Genomic DNA, 18,531 nt, shown 5'->3' on the forward strand with positions numbered 1-18,531 from the left:
AAAGGGCTCTATTGTTGCCTGCAGATGCCCATCAGTGGTGCAGTCGCTCTTTGAAGCCCCTCCAATCGCTGCGAATAGCGCCACCGACGGAGGGCGGGGTTTGCCTCCCCCCACCCCTCTTCCCCTCCGTATCTGCTCGAAGCCCCGCTCTGGCATAGCGTTCTATTGATTTACACGGAGAGAAGCCGAGCGGCGGGTTTCAAGGATCTCGCTGTGGATCGGTTGGATATCTGGGAACCTGAATGATGCGCAGCTGCAGGAAGGCACGGTTCGGACAGGTGTGAGACCTGTGGCGCTCAGAGATGAAGGTCACGCTGATGTTTTAACCACGCTGTCATACGACCCCCCCCCCCCCCCAGACCCCCGCCCCCCTGGCCTGGCACGGTGGAGCCCCACATGGATGGATCCTGCTGTAGGAGCTGTACTCATGGAATACAAAGCCTGGCTGAGTCCGCCCCTCTCCGGAAGCCTCTCCGCAGCCCTCTCCTCCTGACACAGCCTCTCCTGGTCCCCCTCGACATGAGGGTCTCTGCTCGGTGATTCGGTGGACCCTGCTTTTATCGGGCTCTTGCTCTTGTACGTAACTCACAGGATTTGTCTGCGCTCTGGGATTCCTTTGTGTCAAAGGGTTTAGCACAGGGTGCGCAAAGGGCGGCGGAGTGGCGGAGCGGGGGACTTCGTTTGCGCACAGCTGCTGTGTTTTTGTGGCCGGGTCGTGATGGCGGGTAGCCGGCCGGAGGCACAGGACCACCCGCCCGAGAACGGCTTCACCCCGCTGGAGCGCCCGGCGCCCCGGCTGCTGCCGCACATCGACGGGTGTGTGCTGCCATCTCTGGGGGGCTTCGGGAGACACCAGAAGCAGCTAGTGGTCCTGACATGGATACCCGCGCTTTTCATCGGCTTCAGCCAGTTCTCGGATCACTTCTTGCTGGCGCAGCCTAACGGGACGTGCGTGTCTCCCGCGGGTAACCACAGCAACTGGACCGGGCCACCTCTGCTTGCCAGCGGCGCGCCCGCGCTGCAGCTCCGGGCCAACGGCACCGCGGAGGAACCCGGGGACAGCGCCGGGCTGCTGTGCGCCTGCGAGGAGCGGAGGCTGGAGCTGCAAACAGGACTCCTTCAGAATGTGGTTACCAAGGTAACAGATAGATCTACGGCACAGCAGATCCCCTCTGTTCCCCATCATCACTCTCACCATCAGCGAGCATCAGTGCTGAATGTGGAACAAACAGCTGACTGGCAGCTTACCCACTGACCTCAATATGAGACTCAGCAGCTGAAGGTTAAGAGTGTTAGTCAGGGACTTTAGCACTTAAGCAGCACGATTAATGAAATAAATATTGCAGATTGGTAAAAATAATGACCAAATCAAAACTAACGAGCCATTACTTTGAATGTTATCAAGCATTAGTTCTGGAAATGTACAGAACTTTTTCTTTCTATCTTGTTCCACAAAGTTCACCATGTTTTACTTTTTTCTATGAGAAATCAGCACAAAGCAACACACAGTTATGAAGTGGAATGCAAACAATAAATGCTTCTAAAGTTTTTTTATAGATAAAATTGAAAAAGTGAGGCATGTTTAACACCCTTCACTCTAATACCCCTAAATAAAATCCAGAGGAACAGACAGGAGGCCATGGTAACTCTGGAGGAACTGCAGGAAACCACTGCTCACTAATTGTCCCATTTCCGACCCCCCTTGCACAAGGTGGCAGCTCAGCAAGTAGTTTTCTGAATTATTGTTAAACACTTTCCACACACAGCCCAATCTGACTGCAGGGTTACTGATTTCAGAGTTGTACGCAGATAAAGAACAAGTTGTGCCTCCTCATTTGAGTCCTTGGCTGTGTTTCAGATACGGAGAGCTGCAGTGGTGTGTTCACTGACCCATGAGAGGAAAACTATTGATTTCTGTCAGTGAGGACACGCTCACACTTTCCCATGTGTTAGGTTTTTGTTTGTTTGTTTGTTTTTTCATTCACACACACACACACACACATGTTTGTGTTTTCTCATGATTTTATAGACTTTTCTCATGATTTATATATTTCAGAACCACAGAGAAATTCGATAAGGGAGGACTTTTGGTTCACACTCTAAGTGTTGCATGTCCTGATGTTTACTTCCCTTTTCCTGGAGGACTTCAAACTGGCTAAAGCTTCTCCTCTCTGTCGTCTGTCTGTGTTTCAGTGGCACCTGGTGTGCGACTCGGCCTGGAAGGTTCACATAGCCAAGTTTTCCTTGCTGGTGGGCTCAATATTTGGCTACCTGGTGATGGGTGTGATGGCTGACTGGTATGCTCCACCTTCTCAGTTTAATTAAGAAGACTTTGACAATAAGATCAATGTCTTGTTTTTCCGGACCCCTTTCCTTTTTTAAAATTATTTTATTTTTAGTCATAAACAAAAAGGTAACCTTAAAAAAATCTTTTTTCTTCAGGTAACCAGATTAATTTTCTCCAAACTTCTCAAGTTGTGTCTAGTCCTGAAACAACCTTGTTTTTACAGCACTAATGCTTCTGTACAAAAATAGGTTTCAATGCATAATAAAACTCAGGGAGCTGGTTTTCTAAAACAAGCTGCAACACCTGATTTACACGTGTTTTCCTGCTCACAGGTTGGCAGTGATTCAATTTACACTTGGTTTCGAACTGTATCTCCACATTAATTAATTTGAACAACTCTGTAAAAAGAAGACATGTAGATAAGGTTGGAAAAGTTCAGGTGAAAGCAACAATCAGAACAGCAGGAGACCATCCAATTTTGTTAAAAAAAATAATTTTTCACAATCTGAAATGAACTGAAACTGAACATTTTGTGTTAGGATTACCAAAATGACCTTTGTTTGTTAAATGGCAGAATATTATGAAAAATATATTTTTGTCACTTTATTCAAAGTCAGATTTGATGGAACCAGGTGATTACACCTGGAACATTTCAAAATGCCAGCTAATTTTGCTCAAAATCTTCAGGTGTCTGCTAGAAAGCGGGGAGGATAAAGAGGGAATCACAGTCAGTCCAAACACACGTCAAAGTCAACAACAGAAGACTAATGAAGACTAATTTTCGAACTTTAGAATGCTGAGCATGTCGGCTCCTGCAAGATACCTGCTTTAAAGTGCCTGGATTTAACGTTGGCTGTGCACACTGGAGTATACTTAAAGATATGTTTAAAAAATGCTTACACAGCTGGAAGATATTACAGATGTGTTTTCCTCTAGTCAGCAGAAACAGAGCTCTGTAATACCACCTTCACATCCTTATGTCTGATTTTTGCCAGTTTTCATCTGGGTATGACCACATGCACATGGATACTGGTACAGATGGAAGCAGGCCTGTAATCATGAGCTCATGATCACAGAAACAAAACACAGCTTTTTTTTTTAGCTTTAACTCAATGCTTTGGATAAATTTAAGGTATTTGACTGAAAAGATCACAGAGTTAGTTTTAATTTCACATTGAACCCATAGAAACTAACCTTGAAGCAAAGCGTGAGTTCACTGTTCTTAGGCCCTCTTCCAGAAGCTTCACGTTATCCTCACATAACTAACTTAGAACAATTTAAAGTGAGGACAAACTCCGAAGAAAAGCTAAACCAGCATTTTTTTCTCTGAGTTACCAGCAGATCTCCGAGTTTCACACTGACCTTGCTGTGCTGGTTCAGGTCTGCAGCCTCAGGGAGAACCTAATCTGGACCGTGGGAGGACATCAGTAACAATGAAAACAATGCAGCAGCTCTGACCTGCTGCCCTAATGACCTCATGCCCCTTTTTGAACCAGCGCACACAGCGATCTCTTTCACCTGATTTCTCCGCAGTCTCGCTCACGTTTTAAACTCTTTGCTGCTCCTCTCTCTCTGTTTCCAAGGTTTGGCCGACACCCGGTGTTGATTCTCTCGGCGCTTTTCATGCTGGTGTTCGGCCTGTCTGTCGCCTTCTCTGTAAATGTCACCATGTTCAGCACCTTGCGCTTCTTTGAGGGTTTCTGCTTGGCGGGCCTCGCTCTCTCCCTCTACGTGCTCAGTAAGTACAAGCTTTCGCCTTCTGATTGTTGTCTGCCTGTTGTCCTGCTGCGATTTGTCTGTCCCGGTTTATGCTTTGGTCAGCTATGAAACCGTGAAGGAGACAAAGGGGGAGAAAAGCTTTAGGAAAGAGACTAAAAACTCTTCTTTATACATCAATAGTTTGTATCCAATCTAGTTTAACAGTGGAACTTCAGTGATGAATGATCCTCTGTGTGAACACAGCACACCCAAGAAACAACTGTTAGGTTTCTCTTTTTCCGGCACTGTAGATGAAGGAGGAAAAGAAAATCAGTAAAAGGTGCAATAGGGCTGGAAAATAAATCAATAACAATTCATTTCGCATGATCAATATCTCTGATAGGATTCAATAATTTCACTGAACTCTAACCCCGCACCGTACAGCAGTCTGGGAGATGTAGGCAGAAGAAAGACTTTAGCTGCGCAATTTTTCACGGCACAGCTAAGCTAGGTGAGTGGCATCAACTACTTCACTTACTCTGTGGTTACCTAGCAACAACTTGCTGGGTAATTAGTGCAGCAACAGTTTAAGGTTTCACCGCCATCCCTCATAACTGCTTAAAAATAAACAATAGCGTGGAGTGAAAACTGTGGATAAAACAGGAAATGTCACGTCACCAGTGTGGCAATATTGTGGATATTTAAAACAAAAAACTGTCCAATAATTATGGATTATCGGCTGATATGAAATGCTTAGATCGTGATACATTTTTCAGCCATCTTGTCCAGCCCCAAGGGACATTTAATTTAAAGATTTTGGGTAGTTGGACAGAAAATCTTTTGAACCACAACAAATGAAACATTGACCAACATATTCAATATTCGACTTTGGTTATTGCACTCATCAAAATATAACGTCTGTTCAGTTGTTGACTGCATAGCGTTTTCTTTATAACTTTGCAATTTTCTGTTTTTATTACGTAAAACACTTTGAACCGTCTTGCTGCTTAAATGTGTTATACAAATAAACTTGATTGATTGAAAATCAGTAATTCCCACAATTAGCATCTGTGATTAGAGCTGCTGAAATTTTTTGAAAACAGGAGTTTCAGTCCCTTCATTTTTGTTCTGGATCTTTACACTTTCATGGCCATGCATGTCCTTTTCCATCGCTTACTGAATTCATGAGGTTTCCAACATATGCCAGGAAAAAACAAAGATAAGACAAATGTTATTTCCTCTTTTTTTATCTAAAGTGTTTCCTTTTTCTTTTAAATGTTTTGTAAAAGGCACTCCTCAGGGCGTCAAGCTGACACCAAACTGGTGGATGACGTTTTTTTTTTTTTCCCAGACATTGTCCCCTGCCTCCCCCGTCTCACCCTCTGTGGGCCTCTTCTCTCTTTTCAGGCCACTGTGAGATTAGTCACACATGATGCGGGAAGCTCAGGCAGGCTCGAGCTCGGGCAGTGGGGTGTCGTTTTGTCCTCCCTCAGCGGGGTTCCCTGATAAATTTCAAATGACCCCCTTCTACCTAGCAAACAAAATGAGCCGTCTGCAGAGAAACCTGTGAGGACTGGGATTTAATCTGTGATGTAAACATCAGCGAATGAAGCTCGGATAACAGCGGTGTGTGGTATTTAGAGGGAGTCCACAGATAAAGGCTTGTGGGACTTAGAAAGGATCAGTGAGATAAATAAGACGGATTATAAAATAGAAACATTTCCAGTGATGATTAACCATGAAAATGTGGAGCAGAAACTGAATTTCTGTCACCTATGTTCTCAGAGCTATTTAGATAAGCATCTGAGTTTGCTTTGCGTTTGCGGCTTGAACGCGAGACGTGAATGCACTTTAACGCGCAACAAAAAGGTGTTTATGTGAGATGCTGTTGGTAGGTTGTGTGAGGTGTACATGCATACAGAAGGAGGAACAAAAACAAGCTCTGTTTACACATTATTCATAATATAAAAATAAGATATTTCTCTAACCGTCAAACCCCAATTTTACTGTCATTTTAAGACAGTGAACAAATCAGAACCAGAAAAAAAATATTACTTAATATGTGGCTATTTCTGAGTACATTTTCTGCGAACATGTTAGAACTACTTAAAAATCTACATGTCTACAATAATCATAGCTATAAATAAATTCAATATTGTTATTTTAATAGTTCAGATCTCTATAAATGATGGAACAATGGCACACAAACATCTTGTGTACATTTTTTTTTTGTCTTAAGTTTGTTGCACAAGTTTGAATCTATTGCATTCTTATTGTGAACACAGATTTTCAGCACAGGAAACATACTTTTAGTCAGTCACTTCAGGAGCTTTAAAATACGCTTTAAAACCAAGCTGCCAGGCGAGTTTGGGATGATTGTCCTCTTGGAACATCCAGGTTTGTCAAAGTTTCAACCGTCAAGTAATTTGTTTCAGATGTAGTGAAACATTTCTTCTTCATTTCCTGCCCACAGTCTCGCATCATAATGCTGCCACGACCATGCAAAAAAAAGTCACTTTGACACCTTCAAACATTTGTCCAAACAGCTCAATCTTTGTCTCATCTTAGTGTAAAACCTTCCTTTAGAATATTTATATATTTTTTTTCTTCGTATAAGCAGCTGAAAATTTTAGACAATCCTAAAATTTGCAAGTTCCATATTTTGTGGTCTTTCTGCAGCCGTGATATATTTTCTTTCTGTGATGTTTTGGGTCAGATGTGGACACTGCCAGTACCATAATGATCCCACCTGCACATCAAATCTAGTTTTGCAATGGACAAATTTGAGAATATTATGCTTTAAGGTTTATTTTTTTTACCTCAAGGCCATTAAATTCACTTAATTTAATGACTTAATATATTAGCACTAATAATCAATTAGTTTTGTTTGCTTTGATTTTTATCTTCAACAAATGACGTTTGTCCCGCCTGAGCAAACAATCCGTTTGTAGATTCATGTTGTTATCATGATGACGGTCCACGGAACGACTCTGCATAATTAAAAAAAAAAAGTACCAAATCTATAAACCCTCTTAAGATGAAAAAATTCCCCACATTAAAGCTTAAACTCTGTATTTAATCCCCCAAAATAGTGTCTAATTTAAATCTCACTGAGCTGCTGATTTAAAAGAAAACCGCCTCTCTGTCATGAAGTTGCACTGTAGCAGATCCTGAAGCACAACAGGGGCACATAAAGCCTGTTATACTGCTGAGCAACAAATACGGAAAGAGGTCACACAGAAAAAATATAGAAATAAACATGTAGGATGGATTTACTGTATTATAGATGAAGGAGGAGTATTTATGTAGCAGAAATAGCTGCTCGCCTCGCGCGCTCTTTTCACCCACTGCTGCCGCTGTAAATTCGGCGCAGAACTTCTGTTTCTAAATCTCCTCTGCTCTCCATTAACCCCCTTCCTCTTCCTCATCCTGTACCAATTTATTACCTCCCACCCCACGTCTCACTCATATTAAATCTCAATGTTTGGTTATCTCTCTGCAGCACACACTGCATAATGAACTCCACTGAAGCAGTCGGACGGAGCCTCAGTTTACTCTATTAAATAATATGTGCTTGTGGTACATCTGCTTATTGAACCATTCCTGCACAGATGGAATATTTGCAATGTTGCGACATTGCAAATATTCCATCAGGATTTTTTGCTGCAACCTTCTCCTTGTTCTTTCTCTCTTTTAGCATGTGCAGCAACGTTCTAACATTCTTAGTTCTAAGATTCAAGGCAGATGGAGTTGTTTCCAAAAGTCACATGTTGAGAAAATGTAAAAATATGATCCCAAAAACTTGAGGTTGAATCTGAAAGATGCATCTTTGTTTTCAGGAACCTGCTTACGGGTGAAAAATATTGGTTTACAATAGAAAAATATGTTCAATAAAATTTGGGTATTTTCTGCAGAAAGACCAAGCTTTATTGCCTCACTGATTCTGCATTTTATAACATTAGGGTGAAAGGCAACAAAGCATGTGATGGAAAAACTAACAAAACATAAAACTAAACTCAGGCTACAAACAAATAAACATCTGACTTGTACCTTTTTCTTAAAAATTGTCCATATAGAATAATTATTTTAAATATTCAAAGCAGTTCTGGTTCGCACACAACTGAGGGAATAATTAATCCACATGAGGCATCTCCAGAGACCCTTTTACACATAAAATGGGTCAACATCCTGTAAATCAAAAGCACAGTTCTAACTCAAAGAAATTATAGGAAGCGCTTCTGAGGGTGACAAATTTCGACACTGAATCGTAGCATACGTCTGCAATGAAGGTTTAAGTCCTGAAATCAAGAATTGTCCCTCTGCTCTCTGTGTCCTTGCCTTGCCTTGTCCTTGAGAGTTGCAGCTTATGACAAAGGCAAGGAAAGTAGAGCATGTACTAAGGTTGTGTTTCATTGAACTGAGGCGTGTGACTTCTGCTGACTAAGCTGGGTTTAAAGCTGCTGTCATGCTGTGCCCTTGTCGACTTGTCAAACGTTTCCCATCCATTCCTCTCCCTAAAGTCCCTCTCGAGGCTTCAGAAGAGGGTTTCTCCTTATACTGTTTTATCTTATATAAAAGGTTATTTATATTAAGTGTCACTATTCTCTCTATAAAGAGAGAAGTAAAGAGAAGTAAATTCTCTCACATTAAATTTCTCAAACCAGAGGTTTTGTTCGGCAGTGACTCTTGAAGAAATTATTTTGGGTCCTTTGCTTAAAACCTCAGAGTGATCTTGGACAAGGCCCAGATCATCTACTGTATCACAGACAGGTGAAATGGTGGATACATCCCTCCCCATTACATAGCATTCCCTGTCTGTAGTTCTATTTTGGACGTGCCGAACATGGAACTTTATGTAACTCTGCGCCTAGAGTTCCTCCCAAAGCTGCAGAGTAAAAAATTAATTTTGAGATTATTGTTTTTCATTTTTGACCTACTGCCCGATTAAACTGAGCATCCCAACAGCACATCTAGGTGCACATTTCTATGTGACTGAGCTGTTCTGCATTAAGACAAAATAAACCACACAGTGGTTTTCATGAGAACTCATGCTGCCAGAAAGCCAATGGTCCCTTCACTTTGTTACCAGGCCTCGGGCGAGGTTAGGGAGGGAGCAGCAAAACAACACAACGTGGCTCTGTGGTAAAGCTCTCAGCTGTTTGCCTTGAAAGACAAGTCTGGTCATTAGGTCTGTGGTTTTTGTTGTCTTCTCTTTGTCTCTCGCTTTTTCACTCTGGGTTTTTTGTTCTGCAAAGCGTCTGCAAGTTTCACATGTGTAGTCAGAGGAGAAGCTGCTTGGTGAAAGGAGGAGGATGGCGATGGGGGATGGTAGATTTTTTTTTTTTTTTTTAAGCGAGTGAGAGCCACTTCAGAGCGGCAGAGGAGAGGGAGGAAGGGGGGAGTGAGGGAGGATCGGCTCCTGGGGGAGTGGTGAGATAATCAGCATAAGAAGAACGGTTCTCACAGTCAGCTTCAACAAAAATAAAGACTCTGACCTGTGCATGTTTGTGTGTGTCTGTGAATAGGTGGGATTCGACACCTCCTCAGAGAACTGGGGAGCATCCTTTGTTTTGCTGCTTTTCCACCCATTAGACGTGATGGTGCTCATTGTTTTGCCAGTACGGCTCTGTTTAAACATGGCTTTATTGTGCGTCCTGGCTTATTCAGATACAAATGAACAGATCTCCATATGGCCATTTACAGATGCCATTCAAATTCTGTTTTCATTCATCACATTTGTTACCTGGTTTATATGCAAATAGACATGGAGCCACGTTGGCTTTCAACAATGCCTGAATAGGTCTGCTGATGTCTTTGTAAGATTGCAAACACTTCAAGTCAACCTCACTGTATTATTATTCAGATGTTAATGTGGTTAGAGTTATTTGATGCATAAGTTTAGCTAAACTTTCTAATTGTTAATCTGATGTAGTTTTACAAACTTGATATGTGTAAAGGAGAATAATGTCATCTGGTTCTTTTGTTTTTTTTTATATGAGATCATCAAACATTGTAATATCAAACAACCTGAGTGAATAAAAAATGCAGTTTTCAAAGGATGATTTTACTGAATAAGAGAAAAATATACATCTAAACCATCCTGCCCATATGAGAAGATAATGACTCCCTAGATAAATCATGAATTAACTGTGATTATCCAGATTTCTTCGGTTCCGTTTTACCAGCAACACCCAGGTGTGACAACTGTCAGACCTGCAGACTCAAGAAATTACTTGTATTCACATCATGAACTGATCTAAATTCAAGAAGAGAAGACACGCAAAGTTATTGAAACCGTTAGTATTGAAAGGATTGCAACCAGTTTCTCTTTCCTGAGTTTATATTTGTCTGACGTTTTTTGAAACGTGACAGATTAGGAAATTTGAAATACATCGTTTTTCTTAGAACTGCAAATGTGACTTCACAGACCTTAGCTAACGAGATGTACGTAATTTTACATCTTTGCTAACAATCATAGTTTCTACATGCCTTACAGTTGATCAAATAGAGGTTTCTCATCACACCTCAAATCTGTTTCTTGGCTCTTCTGTCTGAATAGATTCTGTAGGCGTCGGTCTGCCCCTGGGCATAATTAAGCTAGATTTGACATTATTTTAAGATTCAGGTCCCATCTTCTGAGCCAAATGGAGGTTTGACCTTTAAGCTTTATGTGATAGATATAGAAGATTTTTTTTTAAAGTTGTTAGCCCATGTTAAGCCTTTAGTTTTTCAGTATTGGATAAAAAAAAATGCACCAATCAATCAACCTGCAATCAAAGCTGGCTATTGATCGGAGTTTTACCCCTAATCAGCAATGTTGGAAAAAAAAATCTGATGTTTCGAACATGTTCATCAAATGCATCAAAACTTAAATTTCTGACACTTTTTCTGACATCAACAAGCAGCTTGTTCTTTGGTGCACTCCCTTCTCATTTTAGTAATCTGAAAAAGGTTGGAGACATTTGCACGACTACTACCTCAAGGTGAGATAACAGGGAAACGAATTTCCATAATGCTCTTACTAATTCTAATACTTATTTACATTCCGCCCTCCTTTGCTTCCCTCCCATTTTTCAATTTCTATTCAATCTGTACATGCTACTCAGAGTCCCTCCTTTCTTTATCCTCACACTCCCACAATGGTCACCTTCAGAAACGACGTCACCATATGGACCCAGCCATCTGGAGTGTAAGACGCTGCCGGCAGTAAGAATGGGAACTTGAGCCTCTTCTGGGGAAATGGGAATACTGAAGAGATAAGATACCTAAAAAGCGTTCACTTTGGCAATAAATTGTCAAATAATTTCGAGGATACACTTAAGACCAGCTCACTGCTAGACAGAGACTAATCTTAAACCACTGAATCCTCTGCTTTTAGTGACATATCCTCAATTGCATCCCATTCATACCTGATTAACTCTCCTCTGTGGCTGCCACAACATAATGAGTCTAAATATTCAGATAAAATCTTCCTTTCTTTCTGCTCTGCCTCTTTATTTAGGAATCGAGCTTTGCTTGCCAGGCTGGCGCTTTTCCATGACCATGGTGGCCAGTTTTCTGAAGGTGGGCGGGCAGCTACTGATGCCAGGGGTTGCCACTCTGTGTCGCCATTGGCCGATTGGGGATGACTGGCAGGTGCTGCAGATCGTGATCATCAGCCCTTTTGTTCTGATGCTGCCATACGTCTGGTGAGTCCCACCCTCTGAAGACATCCATCCAGGGTTTCTCACACTGAGCCAGGCAACGGCTTGTACAGTACACACACTACACAGTACGGAGCAGTCAACACCCAAACAAAGCTCTCTTTCTCCTGCTGTTTTCTTCTTCATTCTTTCTGTCTTGCTCTTACAGCACAGTCTGTTCTCCTCTTCTGTCTTTCTGAGGGTGCAAATGCCAAAGCACTGGAGGACATTTATAACCGTTTGGAGCACATATAAATCACCCTTTCATTCCTGTTTAGCACTGGTCCAAAAATGGCAACAAAACACATGGCTTAATTAGAAATAGAGTAATGAGTTTTGGTATTAAGCGTTTACAAAATTTGCAAAAAACAAAAATATAACTTCCATAGAGCTCAGCTGTATTCTGGCAAAGGACACTGTTGCACCAATAGCCATTCATTAATTGCATTTTAATGTAAAAATTGTTCCCCATGGAACAAAACCAGAAATGTTATTTTATTTAGCAGGTTTTACTTTCTTCTGTTATTTTGGGTCAAATCTTTCCCTAATTCCTGAAAAGAAGGAAGTTAGGTAGCATCAAACTTTCTTCTAAAGTTTTCTCAAAATTCTTATCCCTGCTTTTTTTTCTCATTAAAAAACATTTTCTGTTGGATTTCTTATGTCTGTTGGAATTTCTAGTGAGCTTTTCATCCCACAGCTTTATTAATGTCATCCAATTCTATGGCTGAATAAGTCATACATAAAAGTAGCAACATCAGTTAAACTCCAGGACACGCAACATTTCCAACTCAAATTTTTAGGGTTGTTGTGGTTGTGGCTTGTTTTCTTTCTTCTGATTTAAGAAGTTATTCTGTGAGCTTCTATTCAGCCCACTCCACAGAAAAGGTTTTTTTAATTGCACAGCTGCTTCTACTTTCTTTCATAGTCCCGGGATTAAATAAATTCCAAAAGAATGAACATAAAAGGATACATTCATTTTTGGTGTTCAGGCAGGAGCTGCACCAACACATTTCAAAGAGTCTAAGTTTACTCCACATCTTCAAAATCTGCAGGATTTTCCCCGAATCGCTACGCTGGTTGCTGGCCACCCAGCACTACAAGCGGTCCAAAGCCATGATGCTGCGCATCGCCAGGAAAAACCAGGTTGACATGACAACGGAGGCCAGTGGAGTTCTTGCAGGTGAAGACAAATTTAGCAGATGAAAGCTCTCAAATCCATTTAACTGCCAAATGTACTTTCGGTTGCTTCACTCAAATCTTTATACAAGTTATTTTACACCATCGCCTTCAGCTTGTGATGCTGCTCTCACTAGCAGATGTACATTTGTTTCCAGATAGTCAAGATTTGTAAGTTTACACTGCCGGTGACAATTAATTTCACAATTTCTGACAAAGTGTCTTGATTTTATCCAAGTAATATGATGAAAACAATCTTTTTCCTTAAACAGACATACATTCATCTCTTGTATAAGTGTAATTTTTTCTCAGTGACCAAGAAGATAGATCAAGACACCGTGGCATGTTAGGTTCTCTGTTCTCAAAAGGACCTTTAGCAAAAGATCCCTTATTACAGCATGAAAGGAAATAAAGATCTCAAGGTGTACATTTCATGTTTCCTACCAGAGCTGGAACAGGAGCTACACAAGAAACCCCAGAGGAGCTGCATTGTCAAGATGATGAGCACCAGGAACCTGTGGAAAAACATTGTGGTGCTATGTGTGAACTCGTAAGTGTGTTGTGGTTGCCTTTGAACACTTCTTTTGCTCATCATAGCCAGCATCCGTTACGTTGACAGCATGAATTACTTCATCCACAGGCAGGCTCAAAGAATGTGGGTCTAAATCCTCTCAGGCCCCGTGGCGGACACACGTCTCCTGTCTACGGCTGCGTTCTCACTTTGTATTTGTGCAGCCTGACAGGTTATGGGATCCACCACTGCTTCGCCCGCAGTATGATGGACCCGGAGGCCCAGCCCACGGCTTTGTGCCACACAGACTACTACACCATGGCTGGCATCGCCGTGGCCACATGCCTGGCTCTTTGCCCTGCAGTGGGACTGATGGGTCGGCGTGGAGGACTGCTCACCTTCATGATCATAACAGCTCTGGCATCCCTACTGCAGCTGGGTCTGCTCAACTGTGAGTACACACTTACCCCTAGACATGGCACTTTGAAGTTGCTTTGGAAACTGTGCTGTTGGCATTGACTTGTTTTGTAGATAAAAGGCAGAACCAACTGTAATGTGATCAAATCAGATTTCATCAGTCAACAATTGCACTTTTTGTCTGGGAATGAAGATATGCTTTGTAGCATGTCCTCTATTTTTACCAATTTAAATCTCATAGTCCGATTGATGCTCAATAGAAAATTAATCTTGGTGTGGACTGAGGACTTGAAGTACCATAAATCTCTTAAATCTGCGACCAAATTCAAGTTGCACTGGCTATATTTAAAGGGGAAATTTCCATTGAGCTTAAAATAATTGTAGCTGTATTATTGCTTTTAAAAGTTTTATCCAGAACTCATTTGGTGTCACAAAAAAATCTCAGCCAGTCATTTGGCAGAACTTACAAGTTACTTTTTGAATTGACTAAGGTACCTTGATGGAAGTACAGGCTACTTCACAGAACCTACAAGTCAAAGTACAGCATTCTGCTGGTACTTACAAGTTACGTTTCAGGGAGTTGCAGGTCACTTCGTATGCAAGTTACATCCTGGAATGTGCAAGTTACACTGCCACAACATATGAGTTACTTTGCTGGATATCGCAGACGAGTTTCCAAGAATGAGAATGAGTTACAAGTTGCTTTCTGTGAACTTACATGTATCTTATAATGATAGTTACAAAGTGATTTGTAATGAAGGTTAGTTTTGAAAGTACAATGAAAGTTTTGGAAAATACCTTGTGGTTTCTGGGAAATAATTGTGGGATTCAGATGGCTCCATTGTGTATTCCTATCGAAGAATATGTTTATGATCAGTTCAGCAAGTAAAAATCCTCCAGCTCTTACCCCCATCCTCCCCCCCAAGTAACAACTTTTTTTATATGTTGCCCATTTTATTTAATTATTTTGTAGTGCAAGCAAAATCAAATTTTAAATTAAGCTAGTTAGCCAGAGATGCTGACATTTACACCTCTAAACTGATCCTTCATAAATTACTTTTTTTATTGTTGTTTGAACAGGCAATTTTTAGTAGATATTGTATTTCTAGATCACTTAAACACACATGGATAAAATTATCCATATATATTTTTAATAATAAATCTAAGTATTAAATCTTATGTTGGGCAGACAGTTGGTTATTCAGCACACCTTGCAGGCAGTTCCTAAGTCATTGGAACAGCACAGACTGCAGTTTAACCATCATTCTGCATTTCTGACCTACATGTGCAGTAGTCATTATTTATTGGTCCTGTTCAGAGTTCTCCTAAGGGCTTTTTTTTTTCCTTGTTTTGAGTCAGCACTGTTCTACCATTTGTGCTTACTAATGAATTGCTCTCCTTTCTTTTCCATTTTTCAATGCCCACTAATGGACTCCAGTAATTGGAAAGTACAGCCTCCGCCATGACACAGGTACAGCTGCTGCTTCAGTTCAATTTTGACCTAGAATGCTTTCCTCATCAGGTCTTTTTTACTTTACTGACATCATCTTACCTTTTTTTTTTTTTTTTTTTTTGGACAGTTCTACGAGACACACTGAACAGAAAATTCTCAGTGGCCTTCTCCATCATCGGCATGTTCTCTTCTCATGCCGTCAGCACTCTCAGTATTTTCTTTTGTGCTGAAATCACTCCCACTGTCATCAGGTGAGTCCTATCAGAGATGTTTTTTGCTGTTATAGTTTAAACCAACAACATGAATTAATTGCAAGTGGTATAACAGTAAAATTGTATTACGTTGTCCTTATCACAGTACATTTTATGAAGAGCAACAGCTCTCTCTTGTGGTCACAAGAAGCAAGTAATATTTGGTGACCTCAAGATATTGTATTTATGACTTTGCACTTTGCATGGATATCGACCTCAGCATGCAGCTTTACTTTGTAGGTAAAATTAGCAAAGATGAAAAAATGTAAACATTGATATGCTTTATAACCCAAGAGAATCTCAGAAGAGTTTTCAAATGAATTGGAGTTTTTTTTTTTTGCCTCCCCAGTAATTTGTAATCTAAACAACAAATGTAATCTAAACAAAATAGATTACAAATGTTCAGTTCTTGCTCGTCAGGTTGAGATCTGATTTCTATGATTTAAAAAAACAGTTCTCATCTCAGAGCCATATTTTATGGTCATCACAGGAGCCCATTAAGACCTTAAAGTAGTTTGTATGAATGAAATGCTCACAGTATTTAATAAAAATACCAGTTCATTGGTGTCATGCTATTTATTTAACCCTTTTAAATAAGACTGTGGAACATAGTCTAATTGCTTTTACACATTTATTATAAAAAAGGGTTTGGAGATGAACTTCTGCATACTCCTTTATGGGCACTATTTGTAAAGTAAATGCAAATGTCAAGTCCACCGGATCTTACTAAGAGTGTTGGATGCTGCTACTTTAATATGCACATTGTGACCATCATAACAGATTTTTTTATTATTATTATTATAAATATGTCAGCTATGTTTGTTTGAATATAAATGTTGTCTGCTGTTGTATCAGAACATGAGTAGGCCAAGTGAGTTTGATTTTCGCTTTGCACAGGGGTGGAGGTCTGGGCCTCGTCCTGGCTAGTGCAGGCTTCGGGATGCTAACCGCCCCAATCATGGAGCTGCACAACCAAAAGGGCTACTTCCTGCATCACGTGATCTTCGCCTGCTGCACGCTGCTGTGCATCATCTGCCTGCTGCTGCTGCCAGAGCCGCGGGGTCAGCCGCTGCCAGAGAGCCTCGCCGACGGAGAGACCTTCACCCGTCAGACCCTGCTTCATCCTGGGGAGCAGCATCTCCTCCTTGTCAAGTACGAAAGGGACTACTCGCGTGTTCACGACACGCCCTTACATCTCACAGCCACAGGGGGCGCTACGGCGGCAGTAGCCACCGCTCTGGCAGCGGTACCTGCTTCCTATGCTCTCGCAACCGGTGGTGAGGTGATTGGCAACTGTGCCATAGCCAACGGGGTATGAACATCACAGCAATAGTCTTCTACTGTGCAAATAACTGATGCAGCGATAACCAGATCCAAGATGTGATCAGATGTTTTAGGAGAAAAGGAACAAAAGTGTTCGGACAAACCAGATGAACTGCTGTTAAGCTGTAGTGAGGTTTGAGATGATGACAATGATAGCAAGCCTGTGTAACGTTTAGTGACAATGATTCATTCAGGAGTTGCCAAAAAATATTGTGTGGACCTGGTTTATCTGAAGTCGGAATGTGACGATGGTGATTTTTCTGCACTGCTTAAAGTAAACGAACGCAGGGAAGTAAACCAATGGCAGATTAACTTTGTGACTTCTGTGTTTGTAGATTTGACTTGTTGAAACAGGCCAATTGTGGATCATTTGAGTGGGCCCGAATAGTTCTTGGTGTGGAAAACTATATGGTTCAACTTCTGGTTTTGGTTTTTGGTGAACTTAGATGTTTAAAGATAACCTAAGCAAATACAAAAAAAGGTGGTTTTCATGTAATAATTTCATTTAGCAAGTGAAAAAAAAGTAAATCAACCCAATTTGGAAAAACCCAACTCTGTGTTGTCCTGCGACAGACTGGCGACCTGTCCAGGGTGTACCCCGCCTCTCACCCAAAACGTTCGCTGAAGATAGGCACCGGCACCCCTCCCGACCTGAGTAGGGACAAGGGTGTACAGAATGGATGTAACATATGTTGGTGTGGAGGAATTTTGGTCCACATTTCTCTGCAGAATATCTTTGGTTCATCCAAACTGGATAGTTTTCGATCTTGAGAGGCCTTATTTAAAGTCACGCCACTGAATCTCAGGCAGATCCCAATCTAGATTTTGAACAGGCCAGTAGAACGCCTTAATTTGTGTTGGCTGAACATCTGTTGCTGACATTAAATGTCAGTATTCATGGTCCCATCAATGCAGTCTTGTGGGATAGTAAAGATGTTTTATTTTGGGAGTATGGGATGGGATTTTGAGGGATTTTTGCTCACCAGTGGGAACTCTTCCATTGGTATCTCTTTTACTCAGCCTCCTTTTAAATGTTGCATGATGAACACAAAGGTCTGCAGTGCTTCCAGATGTTCTGGGTTCTTTTGTGACCTGGTTGAGCTGCTCTTTGTGATTCTGGTTCACCGATGTTCATTGTTCTCTCCATTTGTGGACAATATGGTTACTTGGTGTCATAAAACCTTAGAAATGGTTTCATCACCCACTCCAAACCCATAGGTGTCAATCTGATCATAAATTTCTGTAGATCAGTTCAATGTGTGTGTTGTTTTTTTTAGATCATTTAACATTTTTCATGCTTTTAAACTTCCCCTAAAGGAATTTCTTGATTCTACTGGTCTGAAGCTAATCAGGCTTGATGAAATTGAACTCAACTTTCAGAAAATGTATCTGATCATAGCGGTCATTATTTAAAAAGAAGAAAGGGACCGGTTGCGCCCTAAATATATGAAATAATTTGAAAAGTGTGTTTTACTCAGGTTATCTTTGACATAAAACTTGTTTTATGGTTTTAGTATAACAAGTGTGACAAACAAAAGCAAAAACAGAAGAAATCTGTAAGGGGGCAAAGAGTTTCTCACATTATTTTGCACTAAATGTCAAAGACACAATCAAGTGTTTGTGAATTTTTAGCCAATATGTTGGAAATACAGGCTTAATCTACCATAATTATTTTATTTTTTTTTTTTGCATGAAAGGGCACAAATGGTTTTAATAGTTTTACATGTATGTTT

At 40.9% G+C, this 18,531-nt stretch overlaps 1 protein-coding gene across 1 annotated transcript; it reads left to right on the plus strand.

The window, feature by feature from the left end:
- The first annotated feature begins 360 nt into the window (after positions 1–360).
- Positions 361–17,067, plus strand: slc22a23b (solute carrier family 22 member 23b). The gene is made up of 10 exons (XM_014981207.2): positions 361–1,138; positions 2,194–2,297; positions 3,871–4,025; positions 11,487–11,673; positions 12,720–12,847; positions 13,291–13,393; positions 13,579–13,805; positions 15,210–15,242; positions 15,352–15,475; positions 16,373–17,067. The coding sequence occupies exons 1-10, from the start codon at positions 719–721 to the stop codon at positions 16,791–16,793; spliced, it is 1,902 nt and encodes a 633-aa protein (XP_014836693.1). The 5' UTR covers positions 361–718; the 3' UTR covers positions 16,794–17,067.
- Positions 17,068–18,531: the final 1,464 nt, after the last annotated feature.

The sequence above is a fragment of the Poecilia mexicana genome, unplaced genomic scaffold (assembly GCF_051168715.1).
Source record: "Poecilia mexicana isolate PSO_F unplaced genomic scaffold, ASM5116871v1 scaffold_4, whole genome shotgun sequence".
NCBI lineage: Eukaryota > Metazoa > Chordata > Actinopteri > Cyprinodontiformes > Poeciliidae > Poecilia > Poecilia mexicana.

Excerpts from the sequence above, each read along its gene's own strand:
- slc22a23b (XM_014981207.2), top strand. The coding sequence starts at position 719 with ATGGCGGGTAGCCGGCCGGAGGCACAGGACCACCCGCCCGAGAACGGC. Across the intron at positions 4,026-11,486 it reads TCTCTCCCTCTACGTGCTCA|GAATCGAGCTTTGCTTGCCA; the intron begins GTAAGTACAAGC and ends CTCTTTATTTAG. Across the intron at positions 13,806-15,209 it reads GCAGCTGGGTCTGCTCAACT|TAATTGGAAAGTACAGCCTC; the intron begins GTGAGTACACAC and ends AATGGACTCCAG.